The 17,719-nt window shown below is 39.3% G+C and overlaps 1 protein-coding gene and 1 pseudogene across 3 annotated transcripts; both read left to right on the top strand.

The window, feature by feature from the left end:
• The first annotated feature begins 830 nt into the window (after nucleotides 1-830).
• Nucleotides 831-5,678, top strand: LOC148190056 (uncharacterized). Of its 2 annotated transcripts, none has more exons than XM_088074967.1 (2): nucleotides 831-1,610; nucleotides 5,552-5,678. In XM_088074967.1, the coding sequence occupies exon 1, from the start codon at nucleotides 1,072-1,074 to the stop codon at nucleotides 1,531-1,533; it is 462 nt and encodes a 153-aa protein (XP_087931093.1). In that variant the 5' UTR covers nucleotides 831-1,071; the 3' UTR covers nucleotides 1,534-1,610; nucleotides 5,552-5,678. The 2 variants fall into 2 exon arrangements, with proteins under 2 accessions (XP_087931093.1, XP_087931092.1); XM_088074966.1 differs by lacking the exon at nucleotides 5,552-5,678 and adding an exon at nucleotides 2,718-2,800.
• On the top strand, nucleotides 5,667-16,432 carry LOC121939174 (B-cell receptor CD22-like; annotated as a pseudogene). Its single transcript, XR_015776086.1, has 11 exons — nucleotides 5,667-5,893; nucleotides 7,731-7,961; nucleotides 8,151-8,496; nucleotides 8,710-8,919; nucleotides 9,631-9,888; nucleotides 10,214-10,474; nucleotides 11,567-11,824; nucleotides 13,156-13,240; nucleotides 13,347-13,410; nucleotides 15,480-15,697; nucleotides 15,777-16,432. The product of XR_015776086.1 is annotated as a B-cell receptor CD22-like (transcript).
• The last annotated feature ends 1,287 nt before the right edge of the window (nucleotides 16,433-17,719 follow it).

Below are 17,719 nucleotides of genomic sequence, written 5' to 3'. Positions count from 1 at the left end.
ACCTGCACTGTCTTTGGTCAAACTGCTTTAAAAATTTGCTCCGTCATCTCAGTGTCAGCTGCACAGTCACCTTAAGCTACTCTGTCTAAACCTGGGAGATTTTAGAAACGACTGAAGGACATTTTTTAACACTGAATGCACATGTCCGGTGACAGCACGCTGCCAATTTAAGATGTTTGTCGTAAATTTTAGGGCTTTACCTGACTCAGAGTTATGTATGTTAAATTTAAGTAGGCTGTTCAATATGAATACTTGAAGATTCGTTTTGTTTGCCATACAAAGTTTTAAAGTTTAAACGAGCTCCGCAGGACATTCAGCAGTTTTTGCAGACAGTCCACAACACGAGCAAAAGAACAAAAGCCAGAGACTGTCGCTTTAAGTTGCTGCAGACTGTAAATTCACCATCTCTAAGCAGAAGCCCTCTCCTCTTGTAGTATTTGTGTTGTGAGTCCTTCAATAACGACGCGCTGGTAACTTGGAGCAGTCGTACTTTATCTGGTAAGTTCAGTCAGTCACGTGTTTACAGGAGACTCTTGTGTAGCTCATGAAACTCAACAGTGCACATGCTCCATCAGATCAGCAGCTGCTCTTTTCATGACACGTCTCTCCCCTGGATGTATTATAAGTCTGGATACAGCGGCGGGCCTCATTAATTCCTGAGAGCTGCTCAGTGGCGCATAAACCCATGGGTGCCAGGCGGTCCAACATGAGTGGGCTGCTCAAATTGAGGAGGGAGAACAGTGGAGGGTGCAGGCAACGCGGCATCGAGAATCCCAGGTGAGGTGAGCTGGTGGAGTGGGAGGGCGCCGCTGACACAGCCGACGCCTCAGGCAAACCCGACCGCCGCGGCCGGCGGGACCGAGGTGAAGCGACTGCCGCAGCCCCGGCGCCTCGCGACTCGCCCGAGGCAGCACGTCCCCGCTTCCCATTGAGCTCAGTCCGCCGGTCACGCAGAGGTGGTTATAGAAGAACTGGCCCTTTAACAGAGGTGATGACGTCATGGCGCACGACGGCGAGCCGCCGCGATGACGTCACCCGGATGTTGACAGAGCGGCCACGGATAATACATCCATGCACGGCACTCAGATGTCAGGATGGCAAAAAGCTTACTTCTGTTGTCATTTCCGCGAAACGGTATTCCCCGGTCCCTCAGTGGCCGTTGAAGGTTGGCTACCGTCCAGTCGGACGGTAATCGGGAGACCTCGCTGGAGCGTGGTGACGCCGCGACCGACGGGAGCCGCCGAGCCGTCACCATCCTCTGCGGCGATGGAGCGTGAGAACCGCGGCGGCGCAGGACTGCACGGGGGCGACCGCGTCCGCTTCTTTCCGCTGAGGGTGGCGGACCAGGAGATGCAGAGGAATCATCGGCCATCGGTCAGCAGAGAGGAGCCGGGTAGGAACATGGACCATAGAGGGAACCGAGGGGCCGGCGGCCGGTTGCACTGCCGAGGTCGGCGTCTCCGGCTCGGATGCGACAGAGACGTTGTCGGCGTCAGACCCGAGGACGCCTGCACGGCCAGATGGAGACGGTGAGGGCCATCATCCCGGCTGTGTCCGAACAGGTCGTCATCCGACGGGGACAGAGAGACGGGATCCATAACACGGAACGGGTGAGTGGGCGAATCGCAGTTGACAGAGAGAGGACAGCTCTGTGGCGTGTCGGTACGCGCTTGTGCAGAATAACGAGAACGAAAGGGGAAGATCGGGTTAGGAGGATATTTAAGCCGGAAGAGGCGCGGTTGAGGTGCGGTTGAGGTGCGGTCCTGCTCCTGAATACAGAGACCATTTCAGCGCTGTTACTACCTTCGACTTACTCAGCAAAATCCAGCGATCGTACCGTTTACACAGAATGGCCAAGCTGCATAGCAGTGCAATATTTGCTCCTTTAACAGGCAGTGCACACACACACACACACACACACACACACACACACACACCTGATGCCAACTTGTCACATGGTACTGCTCTGTCAGTGACCCTCTGCGTTTACTTGTGACATTTTAAATATCCTTCTGCATCAGCTGTTTACACCAGCTATTACCGTGATGTCAGCAAATTTTAAGGTAATTTTCTTGTATGTTTTACTAATTTTCAGATATTTTTCTTTTATTTTTTTTCTCCAAATTTTAAGGTAATTTTCTTGTATGTTTTACTAATTTTCAGGTATTTTTCTTTTAACTTTTTTCCCCCCAAATTTTCAGGTATTTTTCTTTTAAGTTTTTTTTTTTGTCTTTACAAATTTTCAGGTAATTTTCTTGTACTTTTTACTAATTTCTTATTGATTTATCATCATTTCTTCTTTTGTTGCACATTGCCCTGTTCCAGTGGTTTTTGTAATAAATCAAGCCAGCTTGTTCAGGGGTAACTACAGGGCTGATGGGGAAGTGGGAACAGGTGAGCAGGTAGGCGGGGAAGGTCAGGGTGATGGAGGATGGCGGCTGCATGACATGAAGGACTGGAAGGATCTTAAATGGCAGAGAAATGAAGCAGAGAAGATGTGACACTTAAACTAAACAATTCTATTTTTGTCTGTCAGTATAAGAGGAAGTTCATGCACAAAACAACAGTTATTTCTTTATTTACATTCAAGATGTACAAACATGCAGCGGCTCAGGCTTGTTAATGATATAAAGAGGAAGGAAGATTTTATCAGCTGTGTCGTTCAGCCGTGTCTACAGAAGACAAGTGTTAATGCAAGACCACATCCTTTTCTGTAGAGCTCCTTTAAATACTGGACAGTTTCCACCCTCTGAGAGATGAGCGGAGCAGCGATGGGTCTAACATCAGCAGCGAGGGGTTTATCGCCTTTCTTCTTTCATTACATTGTAATCTACATTTCTATTATAATGTATTTAGAACAATTATTTTAAAAGGGCGATGAGCAACTTTGTCAGAAACGTTTCACAAATTACAAAAAACAAAAGATTCAGAAAATGTTAGTTTTAAAAAGCCAGGGGAAATTTTCTTTGGGAGAAAAAGAACGATATATTTTTAATTAAATATTTAATATTGTTTTACAGAATTACTATAATTTTCAAATTTTGTTTTTCTTTTCTTTTTTGTGTGCTAATTTTCAGGTCATTTTCTTATACTTTATACCTTTTTTTGCATATTTTTTGGTTGATTTTTTTAAAGTTGTTTGTTGCTTCTTCCCAAGTTTTGACAGAAATTAAGGTTTCAAAGGATTACACCAATTTTAGATTTAAAATCGATCATAACTGAGTAAGTCTTGTCATTTTTCAAGTCGTTTTTTCCCACATACAGAAACTTTAAAACACTCAAAGGAAGAAAAACTGAGAGTCAGTTCAGCTGTTTGGACTAAATACAAACCTCTGTCGACAGACGAGACGTGATTGTTTAATTTAGAGCTATGTGTTGTGTGCAGACCGCCTCCGCACCATATGCAGTATTGTTCTCTGTATCTTCTGTCATGCTCATTAGGAGAAAGAGAGCGCCAAATGTTGAAAAAAAGAAATATAAAATATTTAATGAATTCTTCAAAGTGTAAAATCAAACAGCGTGGCACTGACCTCAGCTTGGCATTTTAGTTACACCAATAAAACTTTATATCACCATCATACTGGTGAAGAAGAGTTTCACATCCACATTCTGCATTTCTCTGTACTTTCACACTTATGACCTCGCCACAAACAGGAACCAAAGTAAACAAGCAAATCATTTTTTTTCCACAGACTTTTCTAGTAATTAGTATTCTGTTTTCTTCTTCTCCTCTGACAAAATGCATTGAAGTTTCAATGTTTTTTCATTTCTTTCCTTCCCCTTCAAACACTGCGATGCGCTTCTTTACTGCACATAGATATTAACTACGGAAATACAGTTTGCATGATGCTGAACTCTTTTCTTTTCTCTCTGTCACACTCACGTCCAAGTTCATCCAGTGGCAAAAATTAGGACAAGTCTGCAAATAAATAGAATGTATCAAGAGAATTAAACTGGACACTTTGTTTTTAACAAAGGTGAGAAGTCATTGCTGGAGGAGAAACAACTTTGTTTCCACACTTAAAACAGGTATAGGATCATGAATGTTTAGTCTCTGCACACAGAAATTTTATATCAGTATTTCTATTGTATTTGTGATTACCTATATTTCTTTTGTATTTGTTTCCCTCTTCTTTCTCTGTATTTCAATTTGTAATTTCTTAAAGCCGCTCATGGACAGGTGTTGCAAATTAGCATTTTGCTATAAACACTCAAAGCAGTGCATCTGGGACTTGAGCATGTCTGAATGTTACGGCACCAGTGTTACTGTATGTCCATGTCAAATAAACAAATAAATAAATACATTCACAGGCCCATACCACTTAGCCCTAACCTCTCCATTTTGTGCGTGCACGTCTAGGGGAAGGATCCTCCGATTATTGTTGGGATAGAAAGGTATGGTGATGAATAAGAATAGAAGAATAAATGTTAGAGCTGTTAGATTATGCAAACTACTGTCTCCAGTAGTTTGCATAATCTAACATAATAATAGACATCTAACATGATAATAGACATAATAATAGGTATAATAGACTCTCCTGTCTACATTTGCACCAACATAAGATAACAAAACATGACGTAATGACATGATGATGTGGAGGACAAACGTTTTAGCTTTAAATGAATGTTGTAACTATTAGGGTTGTATTTTGGACTTATTTAAAAGGATCTTGCACCAACACCCTCTGTTGTTAAATAGTTAAAATAAATGCAGTCATTTAAAGTTGTATGTCTCTCCTCTAGCCAAAAAATAAAGCAAAGGTCACCTCTTGATTTGGAGGGTATGTAATATTTCATACCTCTATACCTTCAGACTTAAAATTACACTATAGAAACCCACAATACGTTAAGAAAAGCAACATTTACACTCTCATTTTCCTTCTCAAACAGAGTAATACAACTGCACACTTTTTGAATTCAACTTTCTCTCAGTAACAGAAGACCGACGAGACTTAATTACCCCGTTAACTCATCAACTCAAACACACTTCATTCAAACTCAGTAGAAAAAATAAAAATAAATTTAACTCACCCAAACCATCTAGGTTACTCTTGTTGGTAATATATTTTTAACTTTACTGTTCCAACAATCACCAGCTGCAGTTTGATTGAAATAAACCTTTAATTCACAGAGTTAGATGTAAAAAATGATCTCTCTCTATCTGCTGGCCGCCAGCTGTTTACAATCCTGTAACGTCTCCCTCCACCATTAGGTGTCGCTGTGTCTTTCAGCTCTGCTCCCTGCCTGTTTCAGCAGTAGAGACAGAGGATGGAGGTCTGGTGGTCCGTGCTGTGCACTGCATACAATACCTTTCATAGAAAGCGGAATGCCTGTATTGATGACAATATTGAAAAACGTGATTTGGGGTTTTCTAAATACCTTAGAATACCGTGATACAGCCCGAGTCTAGGCCTGTGCTTCCCCTGCTACTGTCCCAGTCTAAAGTCAACATTATCTAAAGCTTTAAAAGCTGTAAATAACGCTCAGGGGTGCTTAACGTCCTCTGATGGTCTGAGTCTGATTGTGGTCTCTGGTGTACTCTGTGTTTCAGTGATACAGGGTCAGGATGACTGGGGAGTGACTTACACTTCTCCTCAGATCTGTGCCTTAAAGGGAACAACAGTGGAAATTCGCTGCAGCTACAGATACCCGTCCAGACTAAATGACGGTGATACTACAGCTGAGAGAACATTTTGGACTACTGACAGACGGCTTGTGGACCTGAGACTCGACTCAAACTACACAGGTCGTGTGCAGCATCACTGCGATAAGAGGGACTGCACTCTGAGAATCAGAGACGTGAGAGAGAGCGACTCAGCTGAGTTCACGTTCAGATTCATAACCCAAAGCAACAGTTACACTGGTTCACCTGGAGTCCGACTGACTGTCACAGGTAACAATTTTGTCTTAAACTCTTCAAGTTAAAGGAGACATATTATGCTTTTCCTTGTTTTTATTATACAATAGTACAGTGTCAGATGTTCATATTAAAACAGCAGTGTGTAGGATTTAGTGGTATCTATAGTAATGAGGATTATAAATTGCAACCAGCTAAAACTGCTCCCTGTTGACAACTGTGAGCTCCTGGTTAGAATTCCTTCAGTGTTTATTGTTTGGCAGGTTTAATATCCGCAGCGGTCTCTTCCTCTCCAAAACACACGGATCAGATGATTAAAACCTGTACAAAACAATAAAAAAGAATAAAACACTTTACGTTACAAATCAGTATTTCTCTGTTGCCGTTTGTAACACCAGCAAACGTAATAAAATCTGCAGTTTTTAGTGCAGAAATCTCACAAACATAATACATTTCCCACAAATGTAAAAGCAGTTGCCTTCTACAAACGTCATACGAAATTTCCTGCAAATGTCCAGAAAAGACATCTATACTACATCCAGAAAAGACATGTGTACGATGTCCAGAAAAGACATCGATATGACGTACGTAGTGTAGATGTCTTCTCTGGATGTAATATAGATGTCTTTATTGGACGATGCATAGATGTCTTTTGTGGACGTAGTATAGATGTCTTTATTGGACGATGCATAGATGTCTTTTGTGGACGTAGTATAGATGTCTTTATTGGACGATGCACAGATGTCTTTTCTGGATGCCATGAAGATGTCTTTTCTGTGTGACATATAGATGTCTTTTCTGGATATTTGCAGGAAATTTCATATTAAGTTTTCTGTTGGCATTTTCTAGGATATTATGTTTGTAGTAAAAGTATCATGTTTGTGGAATTGTTCCATTAAAAGCTGCAGATTTGTACATTGTTTGTGATTTATTACGTGTGTTTGTGTTACACCGTTCAGCTGATCGCAGGCAGGCACGTGCTGATGTGTGCTCACTGTTTTTTCTCTGATAAAATAAGATCCAGACGTTCAGGCAGGATTTTACTGGCAGCCCAATAATCGGTAACATACTCTTGTGTGTGTCCTTGTGAAAGTCATCTAGCCAGCCGCCCAAAGATGTGTCCTTGCATCGCCCATTTAATCGAGGGTGCTTTGGGACGTGACTTTTGTCCAACTACACTGGCAACCAGGTTCTGATCCATTTCTCTTTCTGCAGTTTTTTAATACCTAATAGCGTGAATTTCGTTCACCTTTGTCCACAAAAATAAGCCTTTTCCCACCACTGGTTTTTAATACGAGGGCTTATAGATCTAAGAATACTCCGACTATACATGAATGCATTCAAATGATTTTTGATCATGACTGAAAGGATACACGCACACATGTAAATATTCATTTATTCCTTTATCCATTCATTAATTTATTTGCCATTTAGGCTTCAATAGTCCTAAAAGTGGTGTTCATTTATTACTGAACAAAATGTGTATCATAAATATTTGCTTTCCACAGGACTTATTTTCTTCACTGCTCCAAAACCAATGGAAAAATCATTTCAGGCTCTTTGAGGAGTGAACCAGGGCAACGCTAACTTCAGCATGGGCCTAAGGAAAAACCTTATTCTATTATATCTTTATGACCGTTCCAGCACATACTAAATGAGGAAAAAAAAAGTTTTTTTTCACCATTAAAGCATGTGAACAAGGTCTAGTAGAACCCCAAAAAAAAAAAAAACAGAAATACTTGTTTAAATGAGTATATTAGGTCCTCTTTAACTCCAGGAGCTCAACATTTAGAAAACATAACTGTACATTTGTGAAATGTGTGTGAGATGACAGCTCAGTCTAAAATATTATTTTGTTTATTTACATATTCAGGTTTCCAGGTGCAGATGAGCAGAATACAATCATGTAATATTGGAGCCTGTATATATGCAGAGCTGAACTGTCACAGCCGTTGTCCTCTAACTGATCGTCCCTCCTACATCTGGTACAAGAATGGACAGAAAATGGACAAAGTAGAGAAACCCTTTTATCATTACTTTTATGCTGCAGACAGCTATTCCTGTGCTGTTACAGGACACAAGGATGTCCCCTCTCGTTCAGTGTGTAAGTTTACTCTGCTGTCCTCCACTAACATGCTGCTGCTGTGTTGAACTTTTCAGCTGATGTTCTGTAACATGATGTCACGCTTCTTTAACATGAGTGACTTTATCCATAGAAACAAAACAAGCTGTGAGTTACTGCAGTAAAGACTTTAATCTTCATGATAATAATCAAACGTATTTCTTTGTTTAGGTGTCCATGGTCAGTCCTGCAACAGAGTGACGTACGATGACAGAAACATCTGTGCTTTCAAAGGCTCAACAGTGAACATTTCCTGCAATTACAACAGTTATGAATCTATCAAAACTAAGTTCTGGTTCAGGTTTGATCAGTCGGGTATAACACTCGACCTAAGGACCTGAGTAAAGACCCCAGTATGCAGGTCGAGTTAAGGTCTTTGAAAATGAGGAACAACGACGCTCCACTCTGAGCATCTCTGACCTGAGAGAGAGAGATTCAGCAGAGTATCACTGCAAATTCACAACAGGAAACTATGAATGGGAGAGTAGTTTACCTGGTACAACTCTGACCGTCACAGGTAAACACAAACTGATGATAAAGTTACCGCAGCAGAATTTAATGTAATTATCAGAGAATATGTGCTTTCTCATTGAAAAAGATCATTTTGATACATGAATGGTAAGGTAAAAGTTTAGATGTTGTTAGATTCAATAGGAGATTAAAGTGTGCATTGATAAGTGGTAGACTGTGCACGGTGCAAGTTAATGTCATCATGGTTCTTTGTTCACAGATCCAGATTTACAGGTGCAGGTGATCTGGTCTCCTGCTGGTCCAAAGCTGATCTGTCACAGCAGCTGTCTGCTCGTTGGCCGTTCTTTCTTCGTTTGGTACAAGAATGACACAATCATTTTTGGAGAAACATCTTTTTCTTATGGAGGAAAAGTTGATCCTGCAGACAGTTATTCCTGTGCTCACCAGCGTCACCGCTCTCCTTCAGTGTGTGAGTTTACTCCCCAATCTCACAACTTTAAACTTTTACATTCTCCTGGAAGCAAGTTGCCAAAAATACAAATGACAGCCAGTGTGTATTTGTACCTGCTATGTATAAAGATGCAGCAGTTTGCCAAATCATCCTAGCAGGGTGTAATTATCAGCAGGCCGGTTCTCATTACAGATTTGTGCAAAACTTGAGCGACATTTTCGAAATGTTGATACAACACAATTGTATGATGACGGCGTTTCCACTGAGTGATGCTCTGCGACTTCTCCTCCCGTGATAACAGTCCTAGAAGAGATGGATGTTCAAAACATCAGCAGCTTTATTTCTCCCCTCATGCAAGCGTAAAAACATTTTTGCAATAACTGAGTTTCTTTGAAACTGACGTGTTTCCATTATTTTATTTCAGTTTGCGCAACTGAAGGGTTAATGGAAACCCACCTATTGTGTTTTTACAACTTGTTTCTGTTGCCACCAAATGACAAAAAAGTTTTGCGAGAAAAATCAGACACAAAATTCAACCCAAAGACACAGGTGTGCTGGCTTCTCGATTTACGCCCTGTTTCAGGGTTATTCCTGAGATCGACACACAGTGGCAGTAATGCTTAAAGAAGTGAAGGAATTTGTGAGGCCGTCAAGCAAAAATTGATGTTAAAAATGTGTCCATATATGAAAATTGTTGATTAACACATGTACGTATATTTTCTCTTCCAGATGCTCCAAAGCGTCCCTCTGTGTCGGTGAATCACTCTGCTGAGATAGAGGAGGGCAGTTCAGTCAATCTGAGCTGCAGCAGTGATGCTAACCCAGCAGCTAACTACAGCTGGTACAGGAAGAACCAAACACTGCTCAGTGAAGGACCACAGTTTGTCTTCAGCTCCATCCAGTCCTCTGATTATGGACAGTATTACTGTGTTGCTGAGAACGAGCTGGGGAGAAGGACGTCTACATATGTATTTGTTAATGTGAAATGTAAGTAAAAAAAAAAAAAAACCCTTGCTAATTTAAAATAGCCCAAATATAATAACCATTATAATAATAGATTTCATTTGTAATGCACTTACAAGGTAAAAGCATCTATTTAACAAAGGACTGTTTTTTGCAGATGTCTTGCTTTTTTTCCTGATCAGTGACTGCAGTCAGTGTTGTAAGAGCCTGTTATAATCACTATTGGCATTTATATTAACTGCACTGTTGAGGAAATTCAAAATATCACATTCATCAAAAGACCTCCTCCAAAGTTTCAGATGCTGCAACGCACTAAAACTCATAAAAATCTATGTCAAATCTTTTCCAGATGCTCCAAAGCGTCCCTCTGTGTCAGTGAGTCCCTCTGCTGAGATAGAGGAGGGCAGCTCAGTGACTCTGACCTGCAGCAGTGATGCTAACCCAGCAGCTAACTACACCTGGTACAAGGAGAACCAAACACTGGTTCATGGACCAGAAGGCATTTATCGTTTAACCTCCATCAGCTCTGAGGACAGAGGGAACTACTTCTGCAAGTCTGAGAATCAGTATGGACAGATCAACTCTTCGTCTCAATACTTAGATGTCAAGTGTAAGTAGAAAACATAAGCAAATCATTTAGACAGTGTATTTGTAAGTAGAGGCATGCAAGTCAAAAACTGGATGACTTTAAGCTTGCAAAAACATTATCATGTTCTAAAGAAGCAACACTTCAACAGTCCTTTACCTCCTTCATAATGTAGCAGTGGTCTCAACTTAAAAGGATAGTTCACCCAAAAATGAAAATTCAGTAACACCCTCATGTCAATGGGAAGTCAGGTGAAGTTTTATAGTTAACAAAACTCTGCCGGCATTTCACGGGGAAAAGGTGTTGCACTCATCTCCCAAACAATTGAAGAAAATGGTGACCAGGTTTCAAACATTGAAACATATCGGAAAACCACAAAATGTCTCCATACTGCTCGTCTTAAACAAACAAAGTGTCCTGAAGCCCCAGTGTGCCAGCTTGTTTTGAAAAACGTCACAGGCCAAATGTTTCAAGCCTTGCTGTAGCCTGTAGCTCCTTGTGTGGGAGCCACAATGGTGTTTGCATGCTAACGAGAGTTGCTGTATCTGTACATCAGTGTCTACATGCTACCAGAAGCCTCCTCTACTCACAGCAGTTTTAAATACAACAAAAGGACTTGCTGCTTGCTGCTCACTCCATAAGTCTCTCTCTCTGTCTGTGTTTGGGGGAGGCGTTCAGGTAGCATTTAAATTCTGATGCACAGATACAGCGAGCTCTTGTTAGTCTTGCACAAAAGCACACATACTTGAACGCTGCTCCCACAATAGGAGCTACAGGCTACAGAGAAGCTAAAACCATGACGCCAGTGACGTTTTTCAGAACAACGTGACACACTGGGGCTTCAGGACATTCGGACTGTCTGAGCAATATGAAGACTTTTTGTGATTTTGTTACGTTTTTTTGTTTTTTACGTTTAAAGTCCTGGTCACCATTTGCTTCCATAGTTTGGGAGATGAGTTCAACAGTTTTGTGGATTATAAAACTTCACCTGACTTTACATCAGCATGAGGGTGAGTAGATAATGACTGACTTGTTTTTTTAAATTTTTGGTTGAACTATACTTTTAACTTCCTGTCACATGTGAATGTTGATTAATTCTTACGTTTTCTCCTCCAGATGCTCCAAAGCATCCCTCTGTGTCAGTGAGTCCGTCTGAGATAGAGGAGGGCAGCTCAGTGACTCTGACCTGCAGCAGTGATGCTAACCCAGCAGCTAACTACACCTGGTACAAGGAGGATGAAGACTCACCAAAAGCATCCGGACAGATCTTCACCATCACCGAATTCAGAGCTGAAGACAGCGGGAATTATTACTGTGAAGCCGAGAACAACAGAGGACGACGTAACTCCACCTTACATCTGATTACTGTGGCAGGTGAGTTATGTGCAGTCACCTACGTGCACCTCTTTTAAAGATTTTATTCGGATCTCACCACTGATACAGGTGGTATCATAAATCTTTCACACAACCTGGACTTAACTGTCTCCTGTAAAGAGAAAGAAAAGGTGAAAAATGTCTCAATGCAATTCATGCACCGATATTAAGACACAATGGGCCCATCACTTTTGTGTGTCTCTGTCATTGTTGTATCTTGTTTCGGGGTGTCGTTTGAGGTATTCTTTATGCCTTTTGCATCTCTTTGGAGTCGTTATAGGTTTTTTTTTTTTGTGTCTCTTTGCAGCCGTTTTGGGTTTCCTTGCAGTTATTTTAAGTCTCTGAGGTAATTTTGTGTAGAGTTTTTTTAATGTCTTTGTAGTCATTTTGTGTGTCTTTTTGAACTTCCTTCTCATCTCTTTATTGTCTTTTTGGGTCTCCTTTTGTTTGCTTGTGTTGTTTGGTAATCATTTGGGTCTCTTAATTTTGTTATGTTTATTAATCTCGTTGAGGTAATTTGGTGTGTCTTTGAGGTATTTTTCTTTCGCCATTATGTGTGGCTTTGTGTGTCTGTGGTTATTTTGTCCTTTTTTCTATTAATCGACGTGTCTTAGCAGTTCCTTTGCATCTCTTTGTGGTCATTTTGAGTCTCCTTGTAGTTGTTTAATGTCTCCTAGAAATGATTTGCGTCTTTTTAATCATTTTGTGTCTCCATCTGGTTGTTTTGTGACATTTTGTTGTTGTTTGAGCCCTTTTAAAGGTATTTTCATGACTTTGGTCATTTTGTCCCACTTTTAAGTCATATTGTGTAACCTGGTAGTTGTTTTTTGTCTCTTTGTCCTTGTGTCTCTTTGTGATAATGTTGCCTAATTTTGCAGTTATTTGGTTTTGTTTTTTAAGTTCATTTGCATCTCTTTGTGGTCATTCAGAGTCTCCTTGTAGTTGTTTTGTGTCTCTGAGGTAATTTTGTGTCTCTGTGAGGTAATATGGTGTCTCTTTTTGGTCTTTTTGTGTCCCTTTGTAATCATTTTTTGTCTCCATGTGGTTGTTTTGTGTCTGCTTTTAGTTATGTTGTGCGTCTCTGCAGTTACTTTGCATGTCTTTGTGGTCATTTTGAGTCTTTTCCGGAGTTGGTACTTCTTACTTTTATTGACCGTTTGCAAGTGAATGGCACGGGGCCCCTTGGCACTTTGGTCCCATGGGCCTGTAAGTAACACATCCATGATATAACCAAACATCTCCTGGAGATTTAGGTGCAGTTTATTAATCTGTATTTACTCAGAGGCCCTATTTTCCTTATCTATTCTAATTATTTCCATTTGATGATGCAGGTGCATGGAAATCAGCAGCTGTAGGAATTCTCACTTTTCTTCTCGTGGCTCTAATAGGACTCCTTGTTGTCTTCTTTTTGATGAAGTGAGCAATTCTGTGGTATTATATGTTCTCAAATTAATCTAATTTTTTATAATCACTTCCCTAAATAACATAGTTAATTCATTAAATTTCTCATCATCCCATCCAGAAGGAGTAAATCTCGCAGACAACAGTCTGATGGTGGAGAGAGATCCGGCGTCAACAGAGCGCAGGTGAGAAAAAAACGCATTGCAAAAGAAAACATGCTCATCTTTTTATATTTAATTTAATTTCTTCCCTTTTTCAGATGTGATCTTCCTTTTTTCCCCCAAACTTTGTTTATTGATTTTTCACAAAATCCCAAAAGTTACAGTCACAGCCAGTCATCCAATAAACAATTGTCATTAGTTTTTTTTAAGTAGTTTTATCTATATTGTCTCTGCATAATTTGGACACTGATTATGGACACGTGGCTGTTGAGGGTTTTTTTTCTCTTTAAACATCACATTCAGATTTACTGTACATTGAACCCTGTTGTGTCTGCATGATGATGGAAATCTCAACTCCATGGTTGAGTACTATTAGTGAGAAAATACGTTTTAATTAATTTGGATGCACAGATGTTAATCCAGTCACCAGAAGAAAATGTTGGCATTGTGGGTTTTATATGCATCATATCATCATAAAAAGAATATATCCGGCTTTACTGGCTTGAAAAGTGGTTGTTAAATTACTGAAACACTGCTGTTTTATGTGGCACAGTAACACACAAGTGCATGTTTTTACCAAGAAACTGATGCTTTTCCTGCAAGATAATGGCACAAGAAGTGGTTGTTTTATACAGAGATATCGTTGTTTTTCCTGCCGGGATAGTGCCATGAAAAGTAATTGTTCTTTTTTACTGAGACATTACTGCTTTTCCAGCAGGTATTGTGGTCTTACTACCTAACTAACCTTGTTGGTTTTCCTGCCTAAACCTAAACCCACATTAACCACAATTTGCATGATTTCAGCGTATCTGCTACGTAGTAACCTGCAGACGTAACACACCTGTGGTTTGCAGAAACATACAATGCCAACACCTGCTGGCGATTGCAGGCTAAGAGGAGTGACTTTGAATCATCTCACTTTCTTACATGTGACTTTATTGGCTTCACTAAACTGAATTGTAGTTCCTAACAGTAACTTCCACCTTACCCTGCCACTTCATTTTATAATAATAATTGTTGATAATATCCAGTGAGAAGTTCAAAGTTTATTCTAGTACTTTAGTATCACATAAAATATTTTCTGGATTTAAAGACACAGCTAGATTTTCAGGCTCAGCAAAACAAAGTATGGAGTGTAGTGTTATGTAAATATTTGTCATGGTGACATGGGATCAGCCAGTTAAGGTAATGAACATAAAGCACTCAATTTAATTCACAATAGTGATTTGATTGCCTTAACCCTTTGAAACCTGAGTAAATTACCCTGTTCTTTTTCAAAAACATGAGAACAAGTTGGTGGTAACCCAAAAATTTGCATGAAATTTAAAAAAAGTTGCATGAAATTTAAATAACGTTGCAGGAAAATAAGTGAAAAAAAAGGAGAAAGAAAAGTACAAAAACCAAGAAAACCAAACCAAGAAAAATAATAAGAATAATAAGAAGAAGAATTCTGTGACATAATTTTGAATATATAATTGTGATAATAATCATTGTAGCCTTCTGGAATTTCATTCCCTGTCTTTAAAGAAAATCAAAATCTACTAATTTCTTGCAGTTTGTGAATAATTCAATAATATAATCAAAAATATCAATAATAATAATAATAATAATAATAATAATAATAATAATAATAATATTTTTTTCTTTTTTGCCATTACTTAAACCAGTGTTCTAAGATTTTAAATACTATATATATAATATGATAATAATAATAATAATAATAATAATAATATATAGTTTAAATACATCTAAAAGGGAGTTTAAATGCAGCTCAGAAAACATGCAGTTGATTCGTTTCAAAGGGTTAACTTAGCAGTCTTTGAGCTTTAGAGACCTCTGCTGGTCAGCAGGAGTGATTGCAAAAGAAAAAACACCTCAGGCATTAAGAGCACAGTGTTTTGGATCAGAAAAGTAGGATTCATTTCATGACAAAGGCCATCGTGTGTCGTGCCCAGTAACTCTCAGTAGGCTTCTCTCAGTAGTTTTGAAGAATTGAAAAATAACCTCCCTAAATCCCACCTCAAAATCCAACTGGAATTTTACTATAAGGTTATTTTGTGCAACATGGCAATAATAAGAATTTGTCCTGTCAGCTGAACATGGGTCCAGTGTCCGACACCACATCAGCTGCAGCACAGAGACAACCAGCAGAACAGCAGGATGAACTTCAATACGCCAGCATCAGCTTCGCTCAGAGACAGGAGGACGCTCTCTACTCCAACATCAGGCCAGCGCAGACACAGAGACACACTGAGGACGAGGACGATGAGGTTGAATACACTTCTATCAAGCCTGACAGCAGTGCCTCAGGGTGAGCAAAGTTTTTACTGCTGCAGGATAAAAACATTAAAAAATAAACATTGGATTAAACTTGAGTTTTCTCTTCACAGAGCAAGACGTCAAGAAAATGGGGAGGATTTATTTGCTCTCTACAGCACAGTCACCAAATGAACACAACATGAATGTTTATTCCGTTATTCCTATGTTTTTTTGTGCACCTTAATTCAAGAGTCAGACACAATGAAGCTACAGATACTGTGAACTCCTCAGGACAGATATTTATTTGTTTGCTTGAAAACCTAGATCAACATCTCTTTCCATGTGCTTCATTCAGATGCCCTCACAAGTATTTAAACCTTCAAAATCTGAGATAATTGGTTTGCTTTCTTTTGAAACATGGACAAAAAAAAGGCAGATTTCTTGTAAATGGTAAGAAAGTACTAGATTTGGAAAAAAGCCAGTGAAAATGTCCCCAAAACTATATTTATAAGCATATTTACATATTTTCAAATATTTATTTATTTTTTTACAGAATTATTATTATTTTTTAACAATTTTAAAGTCTTTTCTTTTTTTCTTTGTATTTTTTGTAACTTTTTTATGGCAAATTTTAAGTTAGTCGTTGTCTTACTCTTATTATTATTTTTATTGTTGTAGTTGTTGCTCACTTTTGTAATGCATTTTAAGTGGACTTTTTCTGCTTGTGTTTATTGTAACAATTTCAAGGAGACTTTTACTCGGTTAAATAAAGTATGTGTATAAAGGACATCAGGGCTGGACGATAAAATGACTGTCTGACGGTGTCTCCGCCGATGTCTCTGCCGATGTCTCTGCCGATGTCTCTGAATGTCCGCTCTGCTCTCATTCTCTGCCAGTGTCTCCAATTGTCTGCTTGCTCTCATTCTCTGCTGTATTCCCACCAATGTCTCTGCCGATGTCTCCGCCGAATGTCCGCCTGCCCTCAGTCTCCGCTGGTGTCTCCAGTGGTGTGTCCGCCTGTGTCGGTTAAGCCCTCATTCTCCGCCAGTGTCTCTGCCAGTGTCTCTGAATGTCTGCTCCGCTGTCATTGTCCCTCAGGTGATTCCAATTTCTTCTAGGCCACCAAAATGTCTCGATCCGGTTCTGATACCGTCATTTATTAGTGTGCTCGCTGCTTACAGTAACCGCTGAACACCGGTGTAAGCGGCCACCGTCTCCCCCCTCCCTCCCTCTGCTCGGTGTATGTGACAGGGACATGATGAGAGGACATGATGAGAGGACACGATGAGAGGACAGCCTGGACGCGGTTTGAGTTCAGGTGTAGTGAGTTTCCAGCTCGGTTCTGCTGAAAGAATAAACTGATATCTGATGTTTGATTCCTTCCAACAACAAGCAGAACAACATGTAAATCTGCAGAGATCACAGCAGAGCCGTGACTTAGGGACTGTTCTGTAGCTGCTGCTTCCTGACAGTTTGGGAAATGTTCCTCTCTATAGTTCCACTAGAACTCAAACACAATATTGTTTCGGCATTATTTTTGTACAGTTCAAGCCGACATATATGGAGGAGTGATACTGACAAAATCCAAAATAAATAAATAAATAAATGTATCAATAAATAAATGAATATGCCCAAAATGTTGATATTTAATTTATTTCCCTTTCCATTTTCCATTTTATTTACCAATTTATTATTTTTATATTTATTTTTCATTATTATATGAAAAATAATAAAACATAATCTAGAAATAAATAAGCAAATAAATATAAATATGAATAAATTGAGAAATAAAATAAATAAATTGGTAAATGGAATGGAAAATTAAAAAGGAAATATATTAGATATTGGCATTTTGGAATATTCATTAATTTATTTGACACATTTATTTGTTCATTCATACATTTTTGATTATGCAAGTTTCAGTACTCCATAGATGAAGAAAAAAGGAGGGGGAAAAAACCCAAAACATAAAAATGAAATTGATTTTGCTTTTGAAAATAACTTTTTTTTTTTTTTTTTAAAGAAATGCAATTTTCAAGCTTTTTGTCTGAAATGTTTTTTTTTTTTAATGAAA

The sequence above is a fragment of the Plectropomus leopardus genome, chromosome 3 (genome assembly GCF_026936395.1).
Source record: "Plectropomus leopardus strain MGB_pleo_1.0 chromosome 3, ASM2693639v1, whole genome shotgun sequence".
NCBI lineage: Eukaryota > Metazoa > Chordata > Actinopteri > Perciformes > Serranidae > Plectropomus > Plectropomus leopardus.
This window is presented reverse-complemented; position numbering and strand designations above follow the sequence as displayed.